This window comes from Caretta caretta, chromosome 1 (assembly GCF_965140235.1).
Source record: "Caretta caretta isolate rCarCar2 chromosome 1, rCarCar1.hap1, whole genome shotgun sequence".
NCBI classification, from domain to species: domain Eukaryota; kingdom Metazoa; phylum Chordata; order Testudines; family Cheloniidae; genus Caretta; species Caretta caretta.
Window position 1 is genome coordinate 291,932,570 of NC_134206.1, and position 20,449 is coordinate 291,953,018.

At 39.8% G+C, this 20,449-nt stretch overlaps 1 protein-coding gene across 1 annotated transcript in view; it reads right to left on the reverse strand.

Annotated features, from left to right (window-relative positions):
* Positions 1-2,515: 2,515 nt before the first annotated feature.
* XPOT (exportin for tRNA) overlaps positions 2,516-20,449 on the reverse strand; it is a 63,135-nt gene continuing 45,201 nt past the window's right edge. The window contains exons 17-25 of the mRNA XM_048835916.2: positions 19,905-20,143; positions 19,009-19,294; positions 16,099-16,288; positions 12,241-12,357; positions 12,025-12,140; positions 11,607-11,654; positions 5,705-5,776; positions 3,694-3,750; positions 2,516-3,101 (exon numbers count right to left, since the gene is read on the reverse strand). Of these exons, the coding sequence (XP_048691873.1) occupies positions 3,075-3,101; positions 3,694-3,750; positions 5,705-5,776; positions 11,607-11,654; positions 12,025-12,140; positions 12,241-12,357; positions 16,099-16,288; positions 19,009-19,294; positions 19,905-20,143 (1,152 nt within the window). The 3' untranslated portion in view covers positions 2,516-3,074. The remainder of the gene's footprint in view (positions 3,102-3,693; positions 3,751-5,704; positions 5,777-11,606; positions 11,655-12,024; positions 12,141-12,240; positions 12,358-16,098; positions 16,289-19,008; positions 19,295-19,904; positions 20,144-20,449) is intronic.

A 20,449-nucleotide genomic window follows, 5' to 3' on the forward strand; every position in this document is an offset into this window, starting at 1 on the left:
TACCTTGCACCCTCCAGTCTAGCCCTTACATAATTAGTAGGGCTGTCAAGCAATTAAAAAAACGTAATCGTGATTAATTACATTGTTAACAATTTATTTCAATATTTTGGAGGTTTTCTACATTTTCAAATATATTGATTTCAATTACAACACAAAATACAAAGTGTACAGGACTCACTTTATATTTCTGATTACACGTATGTGCACGGTAAAAAACAAAAGAAAGGAATAGTATTTTTCAATTCACCTAATACAAGTACTATAGTGCATTCTCTATCATGAAAGTTGAACATACAAGTATAGAATTAGGTACAAAAAAATCTGCATTCAAAAATAAAAAATGTAAAACTTTAGAGCCTACAGTCCACTCAGTCCTATTGTTCGGCCAATTGCGCAGACAAACAAGTTTGTGTACATTTGCAGGAGAGAATGCTGCCCACTTCTTGTTTAAGTCACCTGAAAGCAAAAACAGGCACTCTCATGGCACTGTTGTAGCTGGCGTCGCAAGATATTTACGTGCCAGGTGCTCTAAAGATTCATATGTCCCTTCATGCTTCAACCACTGTTTGAGAGGACATGCATCCATGCTGGTGACGGGTTTTGTTCAACAACAATCCAAAGCAGTGCGGACCAATACATGTTCATTATCTGAGACAGATGCCACTAGTAGAAGGTGGATTTTCTTTTTTGGTAGTTCAGGCTCTGTAGTTTCTGCATGGGAGCGTTGCTCATTTAAGACTTCTGAAAGCATGCTCAACACCTCTTCCCTCTCAGATTTTGGAAGGCACTTCAGATTCTTAAACCTTGGGTCTAGTGCTGTAGCTATCTTTAGAAATCTCACAATGGTATCTTCTTTGTGTTTTGTCAAATCTGCAGTGAAAGTGTTCTTAAAATGAACAACATGTGCTGGGTGATCATCCAAGACTGCTATAACATGAAATATATGGCAAAATTGGGGTAAAACAGAGCAGGGGACATTGAACTTCCTGGGGGAGAATTGTGTCACAAATTTAATTAATGCATTATTCCTTTAATGAGCGTCATCAGCATGGAAGCATGTCCTCTAGAATGGAGGCTGAAGCATGAAGGGGCACATGAAGGTTTAGCATATCTGACACATAAATACCTTGCAATGCCGTCTACAAAAGTGCCATGCAAATGCCTCTTCTCACTTTCTGGTGACATTGTAAATAAAAAGCGGGCAGCGTTATCGCCTGTAAATGTAAACAAACTTGTTTCTCTTAGTGATTGGCTGAACAAGAAGTAGGACTGAGTGGACTTGTAGGCTCTGAAGTTTTACATTGTTTTGGTTTTGAATGCAGTTATATAACAAAAAAAAATCTACATTTGTAAATTGCACTTTCACAACAAAGATTGCACTACAGTACTTGTATGAGGAATTGAAAAATACTATTTATTTTATCATTTTTACAGTGCAAATATTTGTATTTAAAAAGAATATACGCTTTGATTTAAATTACAACACAGAATATATATGAAAATGTAGAAAAATATCCAAAACATTTAATAAATTTAAGTTGGTACTCTATTGTTTAACAGTGATTAATCGTGATTAATTTTTTTGAGTTAATCGTGTGAGTTAACTGTGATTAATCCACAGCCCTAATAATTAGATTACAGGTAATATAATGAAAGTAAGCCAGGACTCTGTTAGAGCCAGTGAAAATTTAAATCGCTGAAGAATCCACACCAAGAGGGCAGTCCCTCAGCTTTTTCTTGGTATCTCTCTAGAGAGCCATATAATATTTGACTTAACCCCCTCTGTCCCACAGGACTATCCTTTTAGTCAAGAAATGTGATAATTAGTTCAGAAGATATTTGATAATCATAGTGGGTGGGGGTGGTTGAGTTCTTCCACAAGTGTATTGGATTTTGTTCCAGTTGTACCAAACTGTGAATCTGCTCATGACTGCCAGAAAGTTCGGGTCCTTGCTGGACATTCCTAGGATTAGTTATTTGGCAGCCTTCCGACTCCTACTAATTTGGTTTGCTGTAGCCTAGTTGAAGGACACACTGTCATTATTTTAAACGAGTATTGTGACTCTTGAGTCTTATTTTAAAGTACTATGTAATGTAGGAAAAAAATTTGGCCACTCCTGATTATCTGTGGGGTATGTTGACTCCACTATCTTATGTGGATATTTATTCTTGGGAGAAAACTAGGACTCATTGCATAACTATGTTTTTCCCCACCAAATTTTCTGATAGTAGCCTGCATACTACAACATCAGGTGGGGAACCACAGAGACGCAAGCGAAATATATTGTGATAAATGCAATTTTTGCTTGGTTCATCTACACACAGGACAGTAAACATCCTAACTGACCATAACACTGTATCAAAGTGCCAATAGAATTGCTATTTCTTGCTCAAAACTAATACAGTGTTCTGCAGCTTACTGATTGTAACACCTAAAGATGCAACACAATGAGTCAGAGACCTGTACGTTTTCACTACATAAAATTTATTTTTATAAAAAAGTAGAGCCAGTTCCTATTTTTAATCATAATTTATTAAACCAATCTGTGTTTTGTAGAATATACACTTCAGCATTAAGACAATTTCAATGAAATGACTATCTACAAAAATGAGTTTGATTGTTTTATTTTTCATGTCACTATACATGAACAAATGAAATTCATGTCTCATGAAAACATTTTTTACTCAGTATCTTTAAAAATGTACACAGCTTAATCACCACTGCTATGGTCTTAGATTTTCATATTTTTTTATTTCAAAAATAAGTCAGGTATTTTACTGCTGTATTTGTTACAGCATAAACTTAGACCATCCGACACAAAGTAAAAGGGTTGGAATAGGCATGCAGGCAACTTCCCATGTTGTCACATACCTTACATGTATCTTATGAGACACAGAAGGGGTGCATATTCATTTGCATTTTTCCAAAGACTAAAATATTTACTGATGTAAGCAGAGAGCAACATCTTTTAAAAAAAAAAAAAACAGTTCAAATGGCACAAAAGGTTAGCATTTGTATAAATAACTGGAGTTCCTGATTATGGAAGCAGGTACAGAGGATTCCAGTATTTTCCTTAGGGCTTTGCTCTTTGAAAGAATACCTGTTTTAAAAAAAAGAAAAAACACAAAATAGTATTTTTTATACAAGCCTTGCTAAAGCTTGAGGAAATACAGATTATACATTTTCATAGTATGGTTAGGGTTAATGTCTTTACACTAATATGTGCACATTAATTTGAGGAGACTGATTTTCCCTGAAGCTCAACAGAGAAGTGGTTCCATCTAAAAATCTATTGATGGTGGTACTCAAACTCTTTTGCAGTATAGAACAGCTATGATGAAGGGAAGTATTATCATGCATATTTTAGAACCATGCCAGTTATGCCCTTTCTGTTCAAGTTATCTATTTGATTATATAGGCCAAATAGATACCATCTCATTGGATATATGACCAAAGAAATCAAATGACAATTTAATAGTGTTTAAGTTGTTTGGAAGGAGCGTGGGGGGGGGGGGGGGGAATCATTTTTAACTTTGCTGGTTACTTGCAGGTTTACAGGACACAAAACATCCGTAAAATCATTTTGTTAAGTTAGAGCACCAGAGATATGTTCTCACTTGCCTTCAAATCGCTACCATAACTCAGTGAAATATGTACACTGTAATAAGGAAACACACTGTATTTAAACTTACCTTTAAGTAATTTTTAAAAACTTTAGCATCAGGCTGCTGAAGTGCTTGACAAAACTCCTGTAAATGAGCAATGAGAATTAATACTGAAATACACTGTAGCTAGATGGATAAACAAAACAAGTGCTTGAGAGGTAATGAGTAACAGAAGTTTATATTTCAGCCACAAAATTGAAGTTCATATTTTCCCCACTGTGCTTTTTTCTTTTCTTTAAAAGAGGAGGTAAACTATGCATTTCACTGGCCAGTAAAGATGAATCATAGGTTTTGGCTCCCCTCAGATATGCTTCAGAGGAGAACATATATTTACAGTTTTTAGCAACCCATTTTATATTTATTTTGAATGATAACAGAGAAGCATAGAATGGAGGACTGAAGTCAGGAGGACCATGGCTCTAAATTTGCCTTTGCATGACTTGTGGCACTGCAGTAGTGTTATTTCCTCTGTTTATCCTTAAAGTTAAATCAGGATAACACCTACCTCCCTAATTTTGTACAGTACTTTGACCATGTAAAGCACTACATGTGTTAAGTATTGTTAATATGAGTATTTCAAGATAAAGAGTCATTCTGCCCTCACTCTGTGGCACAATTTCTGACAAAGCAGTTACAACCTTGGATCAAAGGGTAGTGTATGGATATGTAAGAAGCCTTCCTTTATCTTAAGTATAAATTATCGCACAAGTATTATTTATGTTGTTAAATCAACTGGTTTCACAATTTAAGTCACACTACGATGGTAAATACTATCTTCCAAAGAAGCAGGTCTGACCGCTTCCACCTCCAAAGAACTCACAGATCAGAATTGAGATCCTCTATTTCTTCTTGGCACTCAACATCTAATCAAACTAGTTCACCCAGATAACATTTAGTGTACCTTTTAAAATGCCCTAATCACATTAACTGTTGAAATAATCAAGCTTGAAAAAAATACTTTAATTGCTGAAAACACTTCTGTATCTCTTGTCTATTTAAGTGCAAGAATTATTGTAATGTACAAGAACCTTGTACATTAGTAAGACCAAAACACTACAGAAAATTGATACGTTAAGTTAATGTGATCTTTAATATAAAAAATATTTCTGTACCCATTTTTATAAAATCAAAATTCCTTGTTCCTTAATTTCTCAGATTTAAGTCTTATTAAAAAGAAATGACTGCTATGAAATGTTTATTTTTACTACCAATATGGTAGTCACTTAAACTAGACTAACACTTGTAATAAGATCTATAGCTATATAGTTTTTACTCCAGAGATTTGGACTGTGGAAACATTTCACAGATACTCAACAAAAATAATATTTAGAAGTACTTGTGCTCCGTAAGCTCTCTGAGGGCAGAACTAGACAAAGCATACTAAGATGACACCTGTGCAACTCTGAAGGGGCTAAAATATTTTTTCATTTGCTGATTTCTGGGCAAATATCTTCACAAAAACAAATGTTAACACTTTGTGGGTATCAAAATACTTGATTATTGGTTTCAGACATATCTCCTGCTTCAGTCCTCCATCTAAATAAGTTTCCACTCAGATTATTTTGGAAAGCTGGCTGCATGACTATAATTAATCTTTTACACTGGACGTTTTTTGAGGTAAGGCTTTAAATCACTGAGTTGGTATTTGTACCGCCAACTTGTGGATGGTTTTTCTGTATGCTTTATTTTAATTAGGGATGTAAAAGGTTAAACGGTAAGCATTAGGCTTACTAGTTAACCAGACTTAACCATTAACCCCAGCCATGCTGTCCCAGACCCCATGGAACTATCTCGGTTAACGGTTAACCAGTTAAACTATATAATTTTAATCGTTTAACTGGTTAACTTTTTAAACCAATATTTACATCCCTAATTTTAATAATAATATTGTTTTTGTCATGTTGTTTTAGTACTACATAGCAATTGTGTGTTTTACTGAAATGTAACAGGAGAAATTAAGCTTACCAACACGACTTTTGATATTGTCTTCAGTTTTCACTTTTAAATATTTGAAATACCAACTAGAAAATGTTCCTACCTGGATTATTTCAGGAGCTACCTGCAATGAAGGCAGATATTCTTGCTGAAGATAGTGGATGCATTCAGGGCCCTGGAAAAGATATCAAACCACAATTTTGCTTGGACAAATGTAGCCTTATAAATTAACAATAAAAGCCATTAGGGATATATGTTTTAGGGTACATAAGTAGTTTTAAGAACAGTGACTTAGTTTTGGCCCTTCATGTAGAAGGTATCAGTAGCAACTGTAGGACTTCAAGTAGCAAGTGTTTATGGACTATAAGTAAGGATACAGTTTAGTCACAGAGGACCCAGATTCTGAGACTTTACCAGACCTCCTTGACTTCAGCTGTCAGTGGTGGGGCCAAAACCAGGGCCCCCCCTCTCCCTCGCAGCTGCGGCCAGGGCCATACGTTCCCCCCGCTCCTTTTGCCAGTGCCAGAGCTGGGGCTGTGCTCCCCTGACCCACAGTGGTGGGGATGGGGCTGTCAGTCCCCCCATAGGGCTTCTGCTGTCATTCCTTCCCCCGGCCCTCTCTTCCCCTGTTATTTTTAATAAAAGTCAGGACAGGTCACAGCTCGCATGAATTTTTGTTTATTGCCTGCGACCTGTCCATTACTTTTACTAAAAATAACCATGACAAAATCTTAACCTTAATTATAAGTTGTTGTAAAGTAAAAGATTTCTCCAAGTTTCAGCATTAGTTATAAAGTTAAGAGCCCTATTATATTTTAGTTTTACTTGTTGCATTAGAATAAAACACATGATTTTAAAAAGAAACCTGGCTGAATTAAAACTGCAAGAGTAATGGAAGTCAAATGTTATTATAGCCAATTTAACTAAGTGGACCTTAGGGCCTCCATTTTGTCATACTTCACAACTCAGACGCGTGCAGCATTTAGAGGAAATATATGCCAGGACATTTACCACACTATAGCTCCACCTTAGGTTACTGCTCCTACTAATGACAAAACTCATTGGTTTCAGAATGATTGAGAAATTCAGCACCCCAGATGTACTCCCAGAGGCTGATGGCTAGTAGTCATCTCTGTAATGATTTTCTAAATTTATGCTGTTTTGTTAGGGCAAATGGCATATAAATGTAATGTTACCAGGGATTTCATAGCCATTTACCAAAAAAGGTGTCTCCAATTCACTAGAGTATTTTTTCAGTGTTTACCAGGTACCTCCCTATGTTCAAGAACAAGATTCAGTCTGCCATCTAGAAGACGCAAAAAGAATCAAATGAGTTTGTACAAACAACAGTTTTTAGCCCTGTAGTTGGAACTTAGTACACAATTTTGTTTGTTTGTGACGTATAAGAAATAGAATCCAGATAATTCTCACATATCTATGTTGGCTCTGCAGCATTGTGAACAAGAGTAACAAATAGCAAAAGCTTATTTTAGTCACTAAAACCTGCGTTTCCGACACCGAATACACAGATCTGTTAAGAAAAAAAAAAGTTACTAACCTTTCCATAACTGTTGCTCATAGAGATGTGTTGCTCATGTCCATTCCACGTTAGGTGTGCACGTGCTGCATGCACTGTTGCAAGACATTTTTCACTCAGTATCTGTTGGGCCGGCTCTAGCACCCTCTGGTGCCGCGTGCTTATGCGTCAGTATAAGGGGCACTGCTGGCCCCACACCTTTTCAGTTCCTTCTTGCTGGCCAACTCCAACAAAAGGGTAGGAGGGTGGGCCATGGAATGGACACAAACACTACATCTCGAAGACCACCACTTATGGAAAGGGTAGTAACCATTATTTCTTCGAGTGCTTGCTCATATTCATTCCACGTTCGTTGACTCATCAGCAGTACCAAGGAGGTGGACTCAGAATTCATGGACATGCGGATTGCAATACTGCTCTCCCAAACCTGGCATCATCTCGAGCCTGCTGGGTGATGGTGTAGTAAACGGAGACGGTATGCAGCCCTGCAGATGTCTTGGATCAGGACCTGGGTCAGAAATGCCGCTGATGTGGCCTGAGCTCTCGCTGAATGAGTTGTCAAGATAGCAGAAGGTGCCTGCTTGTAGCACGTGCAAATACAGGAGATTATCCAGGATGAGATTCTCTGGGCTGAGACCGGTAGGCATTTCATCCTTTCTGCTATTGGCACGAAGAGTTGTGCAGATCTACGGAACGGCTTGATCCTCTCAATATAGAAGGCTACAGCATGTCTAATGTCCAACGAGTAAAGCCGCTGCTCTTCTGAATTCTTGTGCAGTTTTTGGGAAGAAAACTGGCAGGAAAATGGCCTGGTTACTATGGAACCACCTTTGGAAGGAAGGCCAGGTTGGGGCGCAGTTGAATCTTGTCTTAAAGAACACTGTATGGTGATTCTGATGTAAGGGCCCTGATTTCCAAGACCTTTCTGGCTGAGATAATCACTACCAGGAAGGCGACCTTCCAGGAGGGAAACAGCAGAGGGCATGGGCGGCAGGTATAACAGACACGGAGAGGCTGAGCTGCAGCCGCCGGACCCCCGGTTGTGGGGTTTTGGGGGAAAATTTTTGATTTATTATGCCCCTACTGCCTCCTCAGCCGCCCCAGAACCTGCATGGGGCACTGCAAAAGCTTCTTCCAGAGAAGAGAGACGCACGCTTTTCTCCAGGCAGCTTGGGGTCTGGGGAGGGGAGGCATGGTGCAGCTGCAGCTGGCCTGGTACTCTGGGTATGGGAGCTCAGGGCTTTGGCCAGCTGAGGGCTCCTCTGGGCAGGTGCGGGGGGTGCCCTCAGGGCCTCAGCCGGCTCGAGGGTCCTCCAGCTGAGGGGGGTGGGGGTGTGTGTGTCTTGGGGCTCCTCCAGCTGTGGGGGGTGTCTTGGGGCTCCTCCGGGTGGGAGGGTGAAGGAGTGTCTCAGGGCTCCGGCCGGCTCGGGGCTCCTCCAGCCGAGGGGAGGGGAAGAAAGGGGCAGAGCCGGGGCTAGCCTCCCCAAAGTGGGGCTCCACCCACCGCCCATGGCTGAGGGCACAAAGTCAGCTCAAAGGGAGGGCCTGAGAGTCTTGCAAGTACCAGGTTTAAATCCCACAGTGGAACTGGCTCGCAAATTTGAGGGTAAAGCCTTTATAAGTCTTTAAGAAAGCGAATGGACATCTCATGTGATAAGACTGACCTGCAGCTCACCAAAGGGTGGAAGGCTCAGATCGCTGCTAGGTGGACCTGGATACATGCGAGGGCCAGACCTTGTTGTTTCAGATAGAGCAGGTATTCCAGTACAGACTGATGGGAAGACCAAGTTCGAGAAAGACCTCACTGGGAAGACCATACCGAGAAATGTTTCCACTTGGCCAGGTAAGTAGCTCTAGTAGATGACTCCCTACTACCTAGCAAGACCTGGTGGATTTGCTTTGAACAGGGATTTGAGGGTAGCCCTGGAGTCCTTCAGGCCATGGAGCTTTGTGTCCGTTTGCTTTGAGAGAAGAGAGGTACCCTCGAATGGGAGGTTTTGGATCAGTTGTTGAATCGCCAATAGGAGCCCTGAGAATTGAAGCCACGAGTACTAACCCATGACCACTGCAGAAGCCATCTTTCTGGTTGCCCCATTAGCCTGAGCCTCACTCCAGGTGGGCCTGGATGCAGCCATGTTCTTTCCTTCCTCTAAGAGTGTGGAAAACTCTTGCCTGGAGTCCTGAGGCAGCAAGTCTGTATGGTGAAGTTTAAAGTCCTACATATTGTAATCGTACCTCCCAAGCAGGGCTTGTTGGTTAGAAATACTAAGCTGTAACCCGCCCGCTTGTCAGAAAAATTTATTCAACAGGTCTAGCTTTTTTAAGTCCTTCTGCTTGGAGGTAGTGCTTGTCTGGTCTTGTCTGTCCCTCTCATTGGCCTCTAAGACCACTAGAGACCTGGGAGAGGGGTGAGAATATAAGTACATATATTTCTTCTCTACTATTTGGAGGTGGGAGGGAGAGAAGATGGGGTCTGCCATAGGGCTCTGACTGGACCCATAGCAGCCTCATTAATGCGTAGGGCCACTTTGACATTTTGGCTGCAGCAGCCCCATCTAATAAGGCTATGTGAAGACTCCTTGAGTACCTTGACCTCTAGCCCTAAGTTAGTAGCTATCCTCTTTAGAAGCTCCTGATGGGCTCTAAAGTCATCTTGCAGTAATGAGCTGCTCAGCCCCTCCCTCATCTGGGAGGAAGGAATAGGTCTGAGCTGGAGGAGGAGTTTCCTCCTCTTCTTCTGCCCTTATTACATCCCCTGGGCCCACATCTTCCGTGTCAGTATTGTAGTCGGGGTCAGGTGCTGAGCAGAGCAGGGCATGGGCCTTCCTCTCAGATGCAACTGAGTAGGACCAGTGGGATGGCAGTCCCAGTACAGGAGAAATCCCCACAGATTTCACAACGGCCACTGGACCTGCATTGGCCACTGTCCTTCAGGCCAGGTACCAATGGGGGGGTCCGCATGGGGGTCCGGCAGGATGTAGGATGGGTAGCGATGGCAGCTCTTAGAGTGGGTGTAGGGCTTCACCTCCAACTCCAAAGAAGCATCCCCCGAGGTGACCTCGCTTCCACCAATCGGTGCCGAGTGTCCAGGGACCAGTGCCAGATTGTGGAAGACCTCATAGATGATAGAGGGCCCCAGTGCCAGGTACATGCTCAGAGCCCCATGCTCCCTTCTGCTAGTCATGCTCATCAGAGCTGGTAGTTGTCCCACTGGGGTCAGGGTACTGGGAGTGATAGTAAGTCACTGGCCACTGCAAAGGCCTCCAGGTGGAAGGCGCTGTGATGACTTCTTGGTGTCAGCAGGAGGTCCCACACTGGACCCCTGCAAGTGGCGTGGAGTTGACAGTGCCACTAGGGGCTGGGGACAGAGGAGCGGCCTGACACGTGTCACACTCCACTGCCATCCCAGTTTGTCCTTGCTCAGCACCAGTGAGACATCCTCTCTTGGATTGTTTTTTCTTATTCTTCTTCCTCAGCATTGGAGATGGAGAATGGTGCCGAGAAACATGCAGTGCCAGAGGGGCGCTTTGCGCCAAAGCGGAGGTGTTCGGAAGACTAGCTCTCAGTCTAGCCTTTCTTTGTACAAGGTGTGAAGTCCTGACAGATTTCACAGCACTCTCATATGTGAGCCCCTCGCAGACACTTCAGACAATGGGAGTGTGGGTCACTCACCAGCATAGGCTTGCCACAGCAGGCACATGGTTTGAAGCCCAGGTACTGGGGCATGCCCAGCCCCAGGGGCGAAGAGAGCCCCTCTATGCTAAGAGAGGGGACTGAATATCTGCACTAATACTATTTACGCTACTACTAAACAGACTAAAAAAACTAAGCTGAAAAGAAAACCACTGAATAACGCCTTGCCGAAGTAAGAGGAACTGTTCCATCAACTGTCACAGGCGGTAGGAAGGCACAGAGGGTGCGGGGCCAGCAGTGCCCCTTATACCGGTGCATAAGCACGCAGCACCAGAGGGCACTAGAATTGGCCCGACAGATACCACTGAGGGAAAAATCTCTGGTGATGACATAGGCGACGCATGCACAACTAACATGGAATGGACATGAGCAAACACTGAAAGAACATGCCATTTTTAGTGACTTTACAGCATGAAGCTACTTTAAGTGAAGATATCTGCCAAAGAATATAACTCTTTCAAAACCACGGATCCCTTGCACTTGGTGTAATTTTGTACTGAGTAACAGAGTAATTAACCACCACTGGATTAAAACTGATTTAAATAATTTTTGAACATATAAATTCAGCTATTTTGTGACAACTTTAAAGGTTTTACACCACCACCACAGAGGAACAAAACACAACATCCATTCCAGTCAGTGATTTCTGTTAACTCCCCTGGAGTTAATCTTATTCTTCTCTCCACATAAAGACGTTTAGTAGTTTCTGCAGATTAATTTAATTCCGTCCTTTAAGAAAAAAATTTAGTTTTACACAAAGTTTTACAAGCCTTACCCTTTTGAGATGAATTGTTTTTAACGTCACTGCACATTCTGATAAAGCCTGTGGGGGGGGGGGGGGGGGGGGGGGGGGGGGGAGGAGAGAGAAAAACAAACAAACCCTAAGATTTCAACCCAAACACACTCTTGTCAGTATCTAGTATTGAATGTTAATTTTTGTGAATACCATACATTTATGTTAGGGACTCAGTCCTGCAGTCATTTGCATGCAGATCTTAGAACTCAAGTTGATTTGAATGAAAGTGTAGGAGGACCTGCAGAATTAGGCACCCTCGAAAGAATGACGAACCTAATTGTTTTACATAGTGAAAGAGCTTTTGTGTTATCAGTCAAATCAATTCTTTGTTGTATATATATTTCAACTTCTAAAAGTTTTCATGTGTATGTTAAAATAAATATTTCATAATACGTACCAATACTGTCTGTGCATCTGCCAAGTCAAAAGTTTGTTTTAAAGGCGCTAAGAAACATGCAGGGACAATGTGCTTGTAGACAAAGTCTGCAAAACCTACTGGTCCATCTTTGCCCCCTGTGGGGAGGAGAGGGGGGGAAAAAAGCAGTAGTGTTCAGATTTTATCCTTCTAACAATTACTGATCATAAAGCGGTCAGAATATAAATGCAAACTTACCCCAAAGTTCCACGAGCTTAGAAAGAATAATAAAGCATGTTTTCTGTGCAATAGGATCTGGATAGTCCACTGCTCCTTGGATGATAGTGAACAACACACGTTCCACATTCTCTGCATCTACAATAAATACAAAAAATCTAATTTACTGTAAAGATCAAACTAACTTGAGTTCTCCAGCATGAACAGAGAAAACCTAATTTTTTAAGCCTTTGAGACTACGCATCACACAAACGGCAAAACAGTTTGTTATGAAATTCTTATTTAAAGAAGAAAAGATTTCAAAAGTGATTTTCAATTTACAAAATGTTATAACAGCATATAGACGACTTAGAAATATTCTGCAAACTTAAATGACAAACAGGTTTCTATGGAGACAGGTTTTAGAGTGGTAGCCATGTTAGTCTGTATCAGCAAAAACAATGAGGAGTCCTTGTGGCACCTCAGAGACCAACAAATTTATTTGGGGATAAGCTGTTGTGGGCATAAGCTTTCGTGTCCCTTGAATAGATAGACAGATCTCTGTTCAAGGGACACCATCATAGGACCTAATCACATCAGCCACACCATCAGGGGCTCGTTCACCTGCACATCTACCAATGTGATTTATGCCATCATGTGCCAGCAATGCCCCTCTGCCATGTACATTGGCCAAACCGGACAGTCTCTACGCAAAAGAATAAATGGACACAAATCTGACATGAGGAATAACAACATTCAAAAAACAGTAGGAGAACACTTCAGTCTCCCTGGATACTCAATAGCAGACTTAAAAGTGGCACTTCAACAAAAAAACTTCAAAAACAGACTCCAACGAGAAACTGCAGAACTGGAATTAATTTGCAAACTGGACACCATCAAATTAGGACTGAATAAAGACTGGGAGTGGATGGGTCGCTACAAAAACTAATTTCCCCGGGTGATACTCATACCTTCTTGTCAACTGTTTGAAATGGGCCACCTTGTTTACATTGGCCTCATTAGCACTACAAAAGTGGTTTCCACCCCTTCTTGTCAACTGTTAAGAATAGCTCACTTCCACCTTAATTGAATTGGCTCATTAGCACTGACACACACCCCCCACTTGGTAAGGCAACTCCCATCTTTTCATATGCTGTGTATATATACCTGCCTACTGTATGTTCCACTCTATGCATCTGATGAAGGGGGTTTTAGCCCACAAAAGCTTATGCCCAAATAAATTTGTTAGTCTCTAAGGTGCCACAAGGACTCCTCATTGTTTTTGAGGTTATTATGGAATAATTTATAAGATAGCTATAAAATATATTCTCTAGCAACATCTTGGTTCATCATGTTTTTATCAGTAATAAATGTTTATGATTTTTAGAAATAAGATTATAAACTGCTGAGGTAGTCATAGAATAAATTCCTCCTGGCTTTTGAAAAAGCTAATTAATACACTGGCAAACTAATATACAAAATAAGAACTTTGTTTGGTCTTAATAAAAGTACTGTTGTAACAAGTTCTATGGTTGTGTGACTGCCAGACACAAGATATTTTATGTATTTTTTACAAAAAACACATCATCTGCTGAAGTGTACATTTTTAACAGAACTCTCCAGAAATCCCTGAACCTGCAAGAACCCTTGGAGTGGAAATGTTGACGGTTCCCATGGAGGAAGATGCTAAGATAACAACTGAAAAAAGATCCTTCCCAAAGAAGCAAAGTTTAACTAGACACCAATAGGGAGATGGATTTCTTCTGAAAGCATTAAAACTATCAGCTCAAAAACTTCACCCAGTTCAAAAGTAGCTATGTGAAATGGGCCATTATAAAGTGAGCCAATTTCACTTCTAATAAGAAGGAAATTGAAAAATTATAATGGTAAAAGTGACATGTACCCAAGGTGATGTCATTTTTCATAAATATTGTGAGACATGACACCTGCCTAATAAGCCCTTTCTGTCTGAAGTCAAGACACTGAACATGGGGAGTGGGGTAAGAGGACAGAAACACAAGTTATGAAAGCTGACACTGGGGAAATTCACCAGCATGTGGTCTGAAGTAAAGGTCTCTTGACAGCATTTGCTATAAAATTGCTATACATTTATAGCTACCAATCTTACATTTACGCTTAACACAAAAATTGCCATGCTGGATCTGGCCAATGGTCTACCTAGTCCAGTATCCGGTCTCGGATAGTGGTCAGTACCATGTATTCAGAGGAACGTGAAGCCCCATAGTGACAATTACGGAATAGCCTATTCACAGAAGTTTCTTCCTAAACACCAGCATGTTGCTGGCTTACACTCTGATGTACAAGGGTTTGATCATCTAACAATTGTAGATATTATCATTAGTAAGGGTCTTATACTTCTTTTACCCAACTCTTGGCCTCAATAAATCTGGTAGCTATATATTCCTCAGCTTAATCATGCACTATATAAGTAGTACTTCCTGTCATTGGGTTTTGGTTTATTGCTTTTCACTGTTATACGTGTTTCCCTGTTCTTGTATTATGAGAAAGGTAAAGCCAAGAGAACGATTTACATTCTCCGTTCCATTTGTTATTTTGTATCAATTGAACATGTCTACTGTTTTCAGTCTCTTCGTATGGAAGTCTTTCTGAGCCTCATTCTTGTCACCTATTTCTGGATCTCTTTCATTTGTTTTTCTTTTTGAGAAAGTAACAAGAGCTGAACATAGTAATCCAGGTGATTGACAATGGCATTTTAAAATATTTTCAGTATTTGCTATCCTATCCTTTACACATTCTAATGTTTTGTTTTCTCTTTTGACCCCTGATGCACGTTGAGCAGAGGTTTTCGTTGAGCTGTTCACAACTGGCACAGCCCTGCCCATCCCTTATTTCTACCTCTCCTCCCCAGTTGGTACAGTTAGTTTAAACTCAGCAATATTCGAGTTCTTTCCAACATGTATGGTGATACTTGTGTCAAAAATAAATTTCTCCCATTGCGTTGCCCCTATATACTTAGCTTTATTAAGATCCTTTGAAGTTCCTCAGTTTAAGTAAATGTCACCTACATGTTTTCCCACCTCACTATTTATTCCTCTTCCTCTAATAAATGTACTGGTTTCCTTAACCCATATTAGTTTGGTTTTTTTTTGCAGTCTTGCCTAGATGAAAATCTAAAGCTTTTCATGTTTTCATGCATTTCTTCTCTCAACCTGCTAAAGCTCCATTTAACAAAATAATGTTTGACCAGATTCTGTACCAGTTAAGTCAACAGAACACATGAAACTGCTTTCAGTGGCAAGTGACCCCAAATTTTATTTGTCTGTTAATGATGGGAAACAGGTGTGGACTAGACACCCAGTGAGTAAAAATGAACCTCAGACATCAGGGCAGAAGCAAATCCAGATGCTACTAGTAGGTAACCAAGGTAGAGGAAGGAGGAGCTCTAGTTTCTGCCCACTGATGTGCCATAGGGGCTGTGCTGGCATAGAGTGAGCTGTAAGACTATAAAAGGTACTGGGGCAAGGTTACTCACTGTTATAATTACGTATTGCATATAACAGTTGGTCATAAGTGATACATTTAATATAGCTGGCAAAGTGTAATTCCATAGAAAAACATTTGATGTGCTTGTATTACTTATCTGAAATCTCACTCCACCACTCAAACAAATATTAAGTCACAAAACATCACCAAAACGATCACTATAAATAGTTTACTCATATTGCATTTCTAAATGTTACAAACTAGAATTCTTGTTTAGATAGCCAAAATTAAGTATAATCCATTTATGCAGTTGATTCTACCTTAAATATTTAAATAGCATTTAGCAGGAATACTGCTAATGATTTTAACAAACAAAACTGCTTGTTGTATTGGGTAAAAATGATTCATGGTGTGTTCCCATAAGTGACTGCTCACCCTGATTAGCTATGACTTCACTCATTCCACTGCCAGTGACCGTCTGCAGGAACGCAAAATAACTTCTCCGTAACATTTGCTTTTCTAAGGCAGCAGATTGGTCATTTTCTTCTGCTGGACGGAGCAACACTTCGAAAATAGCATGAAGTAGTGGCATAAACATCTGTTGCAGAAATGGGGAAACCTGGGTCTGTAGAGGTTGTGGGGGAAACACAGTGTCAGCTGACAGCTCACTACAGAGACTGATGCCTAGAAATTAAAATCTAGCACAGAAAAGAGATTCATTTTAATTAGCTTTTGTTGTCACTTCCAATATTTTAATCACAACGAAGTTAAAAACAGTCAGGCACCAGCCAACTGTAGATATAAACACATAGGTACAAGTGGTACCCATGATATAGCGTTCATCATGCAGCGCTGACCACTAATCAATCCACCTCAAGAACTAGTCTAATATTTCAAATCTGAGCTATTTAAAAAAGGCTTTTCTGAGAAATGGCTATTTCCCCCACCCGTCATGTGAGATTCTCCTATCCTTCCTCCACCAGAATTAAACTGAGGTTCAAGAGGAGAAATATTTAGTCCTGCACCAACAGACTTATCCATTCTTAGCCCTGCAGATTGTTAAGTGGGAACTTTATCCTTCTGGAAAAGGGAGATTTTCAATTCTTCCAATGATACAAACACTTGCTTCAAAATCCTGGAAAGCCTCAAGATGCTGGATTGCAAAATCGTGGCATTTAAATTACAGAAAATTTATTTTAGGTTATTTCTAAAGAGATTTCAAAATGTAGAAGTTGACACAAGAACAAAGAGTGGATGGACTGCTGTCATCATCTGTGACACCCTTAACTTCAACAGTTTTCTTGGTTAAAGCCTGAAAATAGGTAAGAGGTCATCAGGTGACCTTAATTTCCTCCAATTTGAGGCTTCACATGACTGCTGGAAGAACAGAATTTTCAAAAATTGTTAGATGGAGGACCTTTTGGTGACATGATATTAGTGTCAAATTTGTTTTTCCTGCAGTCAGCAGTCCATAACAACTGATTGTAGCTCAAGAGAGCACTCAGATGTTGAACTCTACTGAAGACTTAAGGCTTTGACACTACTAAGTAATGCATCCATTCAAACCTCATGCCTATAATATATACTTACTACACTACTCAGTCAATATGCACACCATCAAAAGGGTAGGGAGGTGAAATATCGTCTTTCTTGTCCATTAAACCTTAAGTCATTTTCCTACTTAGCGCTATGTTTTTTTAAAAAATTAGGCACAGTTTTTATGCATTTACAGATACCAGCTGTTTAGGAAGATTTAAGTCAGTTACTGAGAAAGATGAATGAAAAAAAAAAAAAAAGCAATTCAAGATGAAAAAAAGCTGCATGTAATTAGGATTATCATCAACTCTAAAGTTATACTAAGCATTGCCTAGTTTACTTCTTTTCATGGCTATGTGCTTCCCCATTATGCCTGACCCCAACATTTCATTCTTCTTCTCCTTAATCCATCATAGGCCTTTACTGGGGTCATCATCTATCCCACCCATATGGTTACTTAATTCCTTACTCCATCTTGAACTGCCATCAGTGCCATCTGAAAAACTAACAGGATACAATGCCAATGTGGAAACACTTTCTCTTTCCCTAACCTCCTAAAACTTGCCATAATCTTTACATCCCATCACCATCACTCCATAGAGTTCAGAGTGTGAAATTCCCAACAGTGCTCCAGAGCCTAGATTCCCCATGCTATAGTATACATTTCTGCCATACCACCATGATAGCTCATTAACATTTTTTTCTCCATAGTATTTTCATTTTCACACCAAACTCTGCCTTTTAGTATATTTAACAAGAAACCTCCATCTGAAAGATAGGTTTAAAAGATTCTATACACCAGGGCTTCTAAAGCTTTTCCACACTGAGGCCAAATTTGGTATACAGATGATCCATGAGACAATCTCCCATCCCATTCATGAATGAACAACATTCTTGCAGGAACTACAATTGATGACATTGAAAAGTAATACTAGCTCAGTAATTTAACGTATTTTAGTTGTCCCACTCAATACAATTTAGCAATTTGAAATGAGGAGCCAGCACAATGTGACCAACCACAGTTTGAGAAGCTCTCCAATCAATAGTGAAAGTTTCTGTCAATCTCATTTACATACCAAACACATCTGCACACATTCCTAGATACTAGTTCTGCTCCAAAAACCCATGTTCCTACCTGTGTTTAAGAACTCTACACTATTTGTGGACCTATCTTGTATAGTAGTGCATTAAGTATCAGTGTATATTTTTGTATAACAATTATGCACCAAGTTCCTGTACACCAGTGTTCTCCACTAAATATCCACACACTGTGTCTAAAACTTGCATACCTACCTGCACTTTTTACATGTCTATATCTATGTACATACCTGTAAATCTTGCTACAAAAAAGAAAAGGAACAGAAAGTTCATTTCAGGTTTAATCACTGTTGAGTGATTAGCATTTTTTCAAATTAAATTTATCACCATGGCATTTTGCCTATTCAATACTAACTTCATCACGGAAAACAAGTATCATGTTTCTTGTTAATATAAAAAGTGTGTGTTTAAGCAGTGCAATACCAAATCCAAAAGCTGTATTTTTTTTTTTTTTAGTTATTTCTGATGTTTTTTGGGGTAATTACAGTTAAAGAAGGAATACCCCTTTAGTTCTTGGGAATTTACCAAAAGATATGTTCTTTCCCTCCTTCTCAAGCAGGTATTTACTAATAAAAGCATTTACAGCTACAAAATAAAGTTTGAAGTACAATTCTATGAAGTTCAGGTTCCTCCACATACAATGACCCTTTTTCTGAGGCCAGAAAGCAGGAGTTTAGAAGCCTCCTACCCCATAAACTGACAGACTCAGACCTTGAACTTAGCTGTAATTTGATTTATGAGAGGAATGAATTCTTGAAGGTCTTTTGCTTCGCAATCTTTGAGCATGTGTTCTGAGGCAGAAGGGATAAATGGAAGAACTTCTTCCTCTAGGCAAATAATCATGCGGTGAAGGAACGTGCGAACACCACTTCTGATGACTTCCTTTTGTAATGGACAGCTGAGTGCTGGCAAAAATGTCTGTAAGCAGTCCAGGTATACTTCAGAGCAGCCACATTGCTTTACTGTCTGCTTGTTGCTGAAAGCTTTGCTGGTTCGGCTGTGCAAGCAAATGAACACACAAAGTTCTCTATTAACTCGCATTTCAATGGAAATAAAAAGCAACAATGCAGGTCTAGAACAAGACTTACTATAGATATTTAAGAACTCAAATGTACTGTTCAAACATTAAAATTTCCTAAAATGGGGAGCCAAAACACTTAGGGCATCAAATTTTTTGATCACTTACCAAATGTAATTTACTTCACACTAAAAAGCACAGCATATTGAGATTTAAGTTTGAGTGAACTGACCATTCACAAATGGTGCCAAAATGGACAACACTAGAATATTCTCTTTATTTTAACTGAAGTTCTTCATAAGATGTTTCATGAGTCATTTAATGGTAAGTGGTTTGGTTTACTAGAAATTCAGGGAAACTCAAGGATTTTGAAGACCTTAAATCCTCTATTGACACTCTTTCCTAAAAGGTACCTTCCCTGATTTTCTGGGCTGTTTGGAGAGAGTGCCAACCAAAAACAGATTTCGGGGCAATAAATGCTTGCAGAGAAATTCAACCAATGCAATGACAAGCCTGATTCCAAACACTTTTCTCTTAAAAAACAAAAACAAACAATGTATACCTGTCGAGTAAATTTTACTGTACCCACCTAGCAAAGCCAACAGCATGATTGAGGCAGTCAACGAGTGCCATCTGTCTGTCCTCATCTTGTGCCATCATCAGTTTTTCTAGCAGCACTTTAAACTTCTCCATTAGTGGAGATAACAGATTCCTCATTAGAACCTGTTTCCTTTCTGCAGAGTATTCACTGTTAACTATCAGCACTCCAGCTGTCTCATAAATGAATAATTGATCATCACTGCTTAATAAAGCCTGATAACCATTTTCCTAGAGCCAAAGAAAGATAGAGAATATATATATAAATCACCAATTACTGAAATTTTATTCTACTAAATCTTTATAAAATTCCAAAGAGAATAATTGAAGGACAAGGAGTAAAGAGAAACCTCTACAGAAAAAGTTTATTGTTTCACAAAAATAGAAAGTTAAGATATAATAGTTTTAGTTACAAATTTAAGTATAAATTAGAAAAAAGTACAGAAGTGTCTGAAATACAGGCTGTTGGGATTCCCTCCGAGACCTCTTCCACTTGGTTTATCCAGAACACCACATCTAGTGCTGGGAGAACACTTC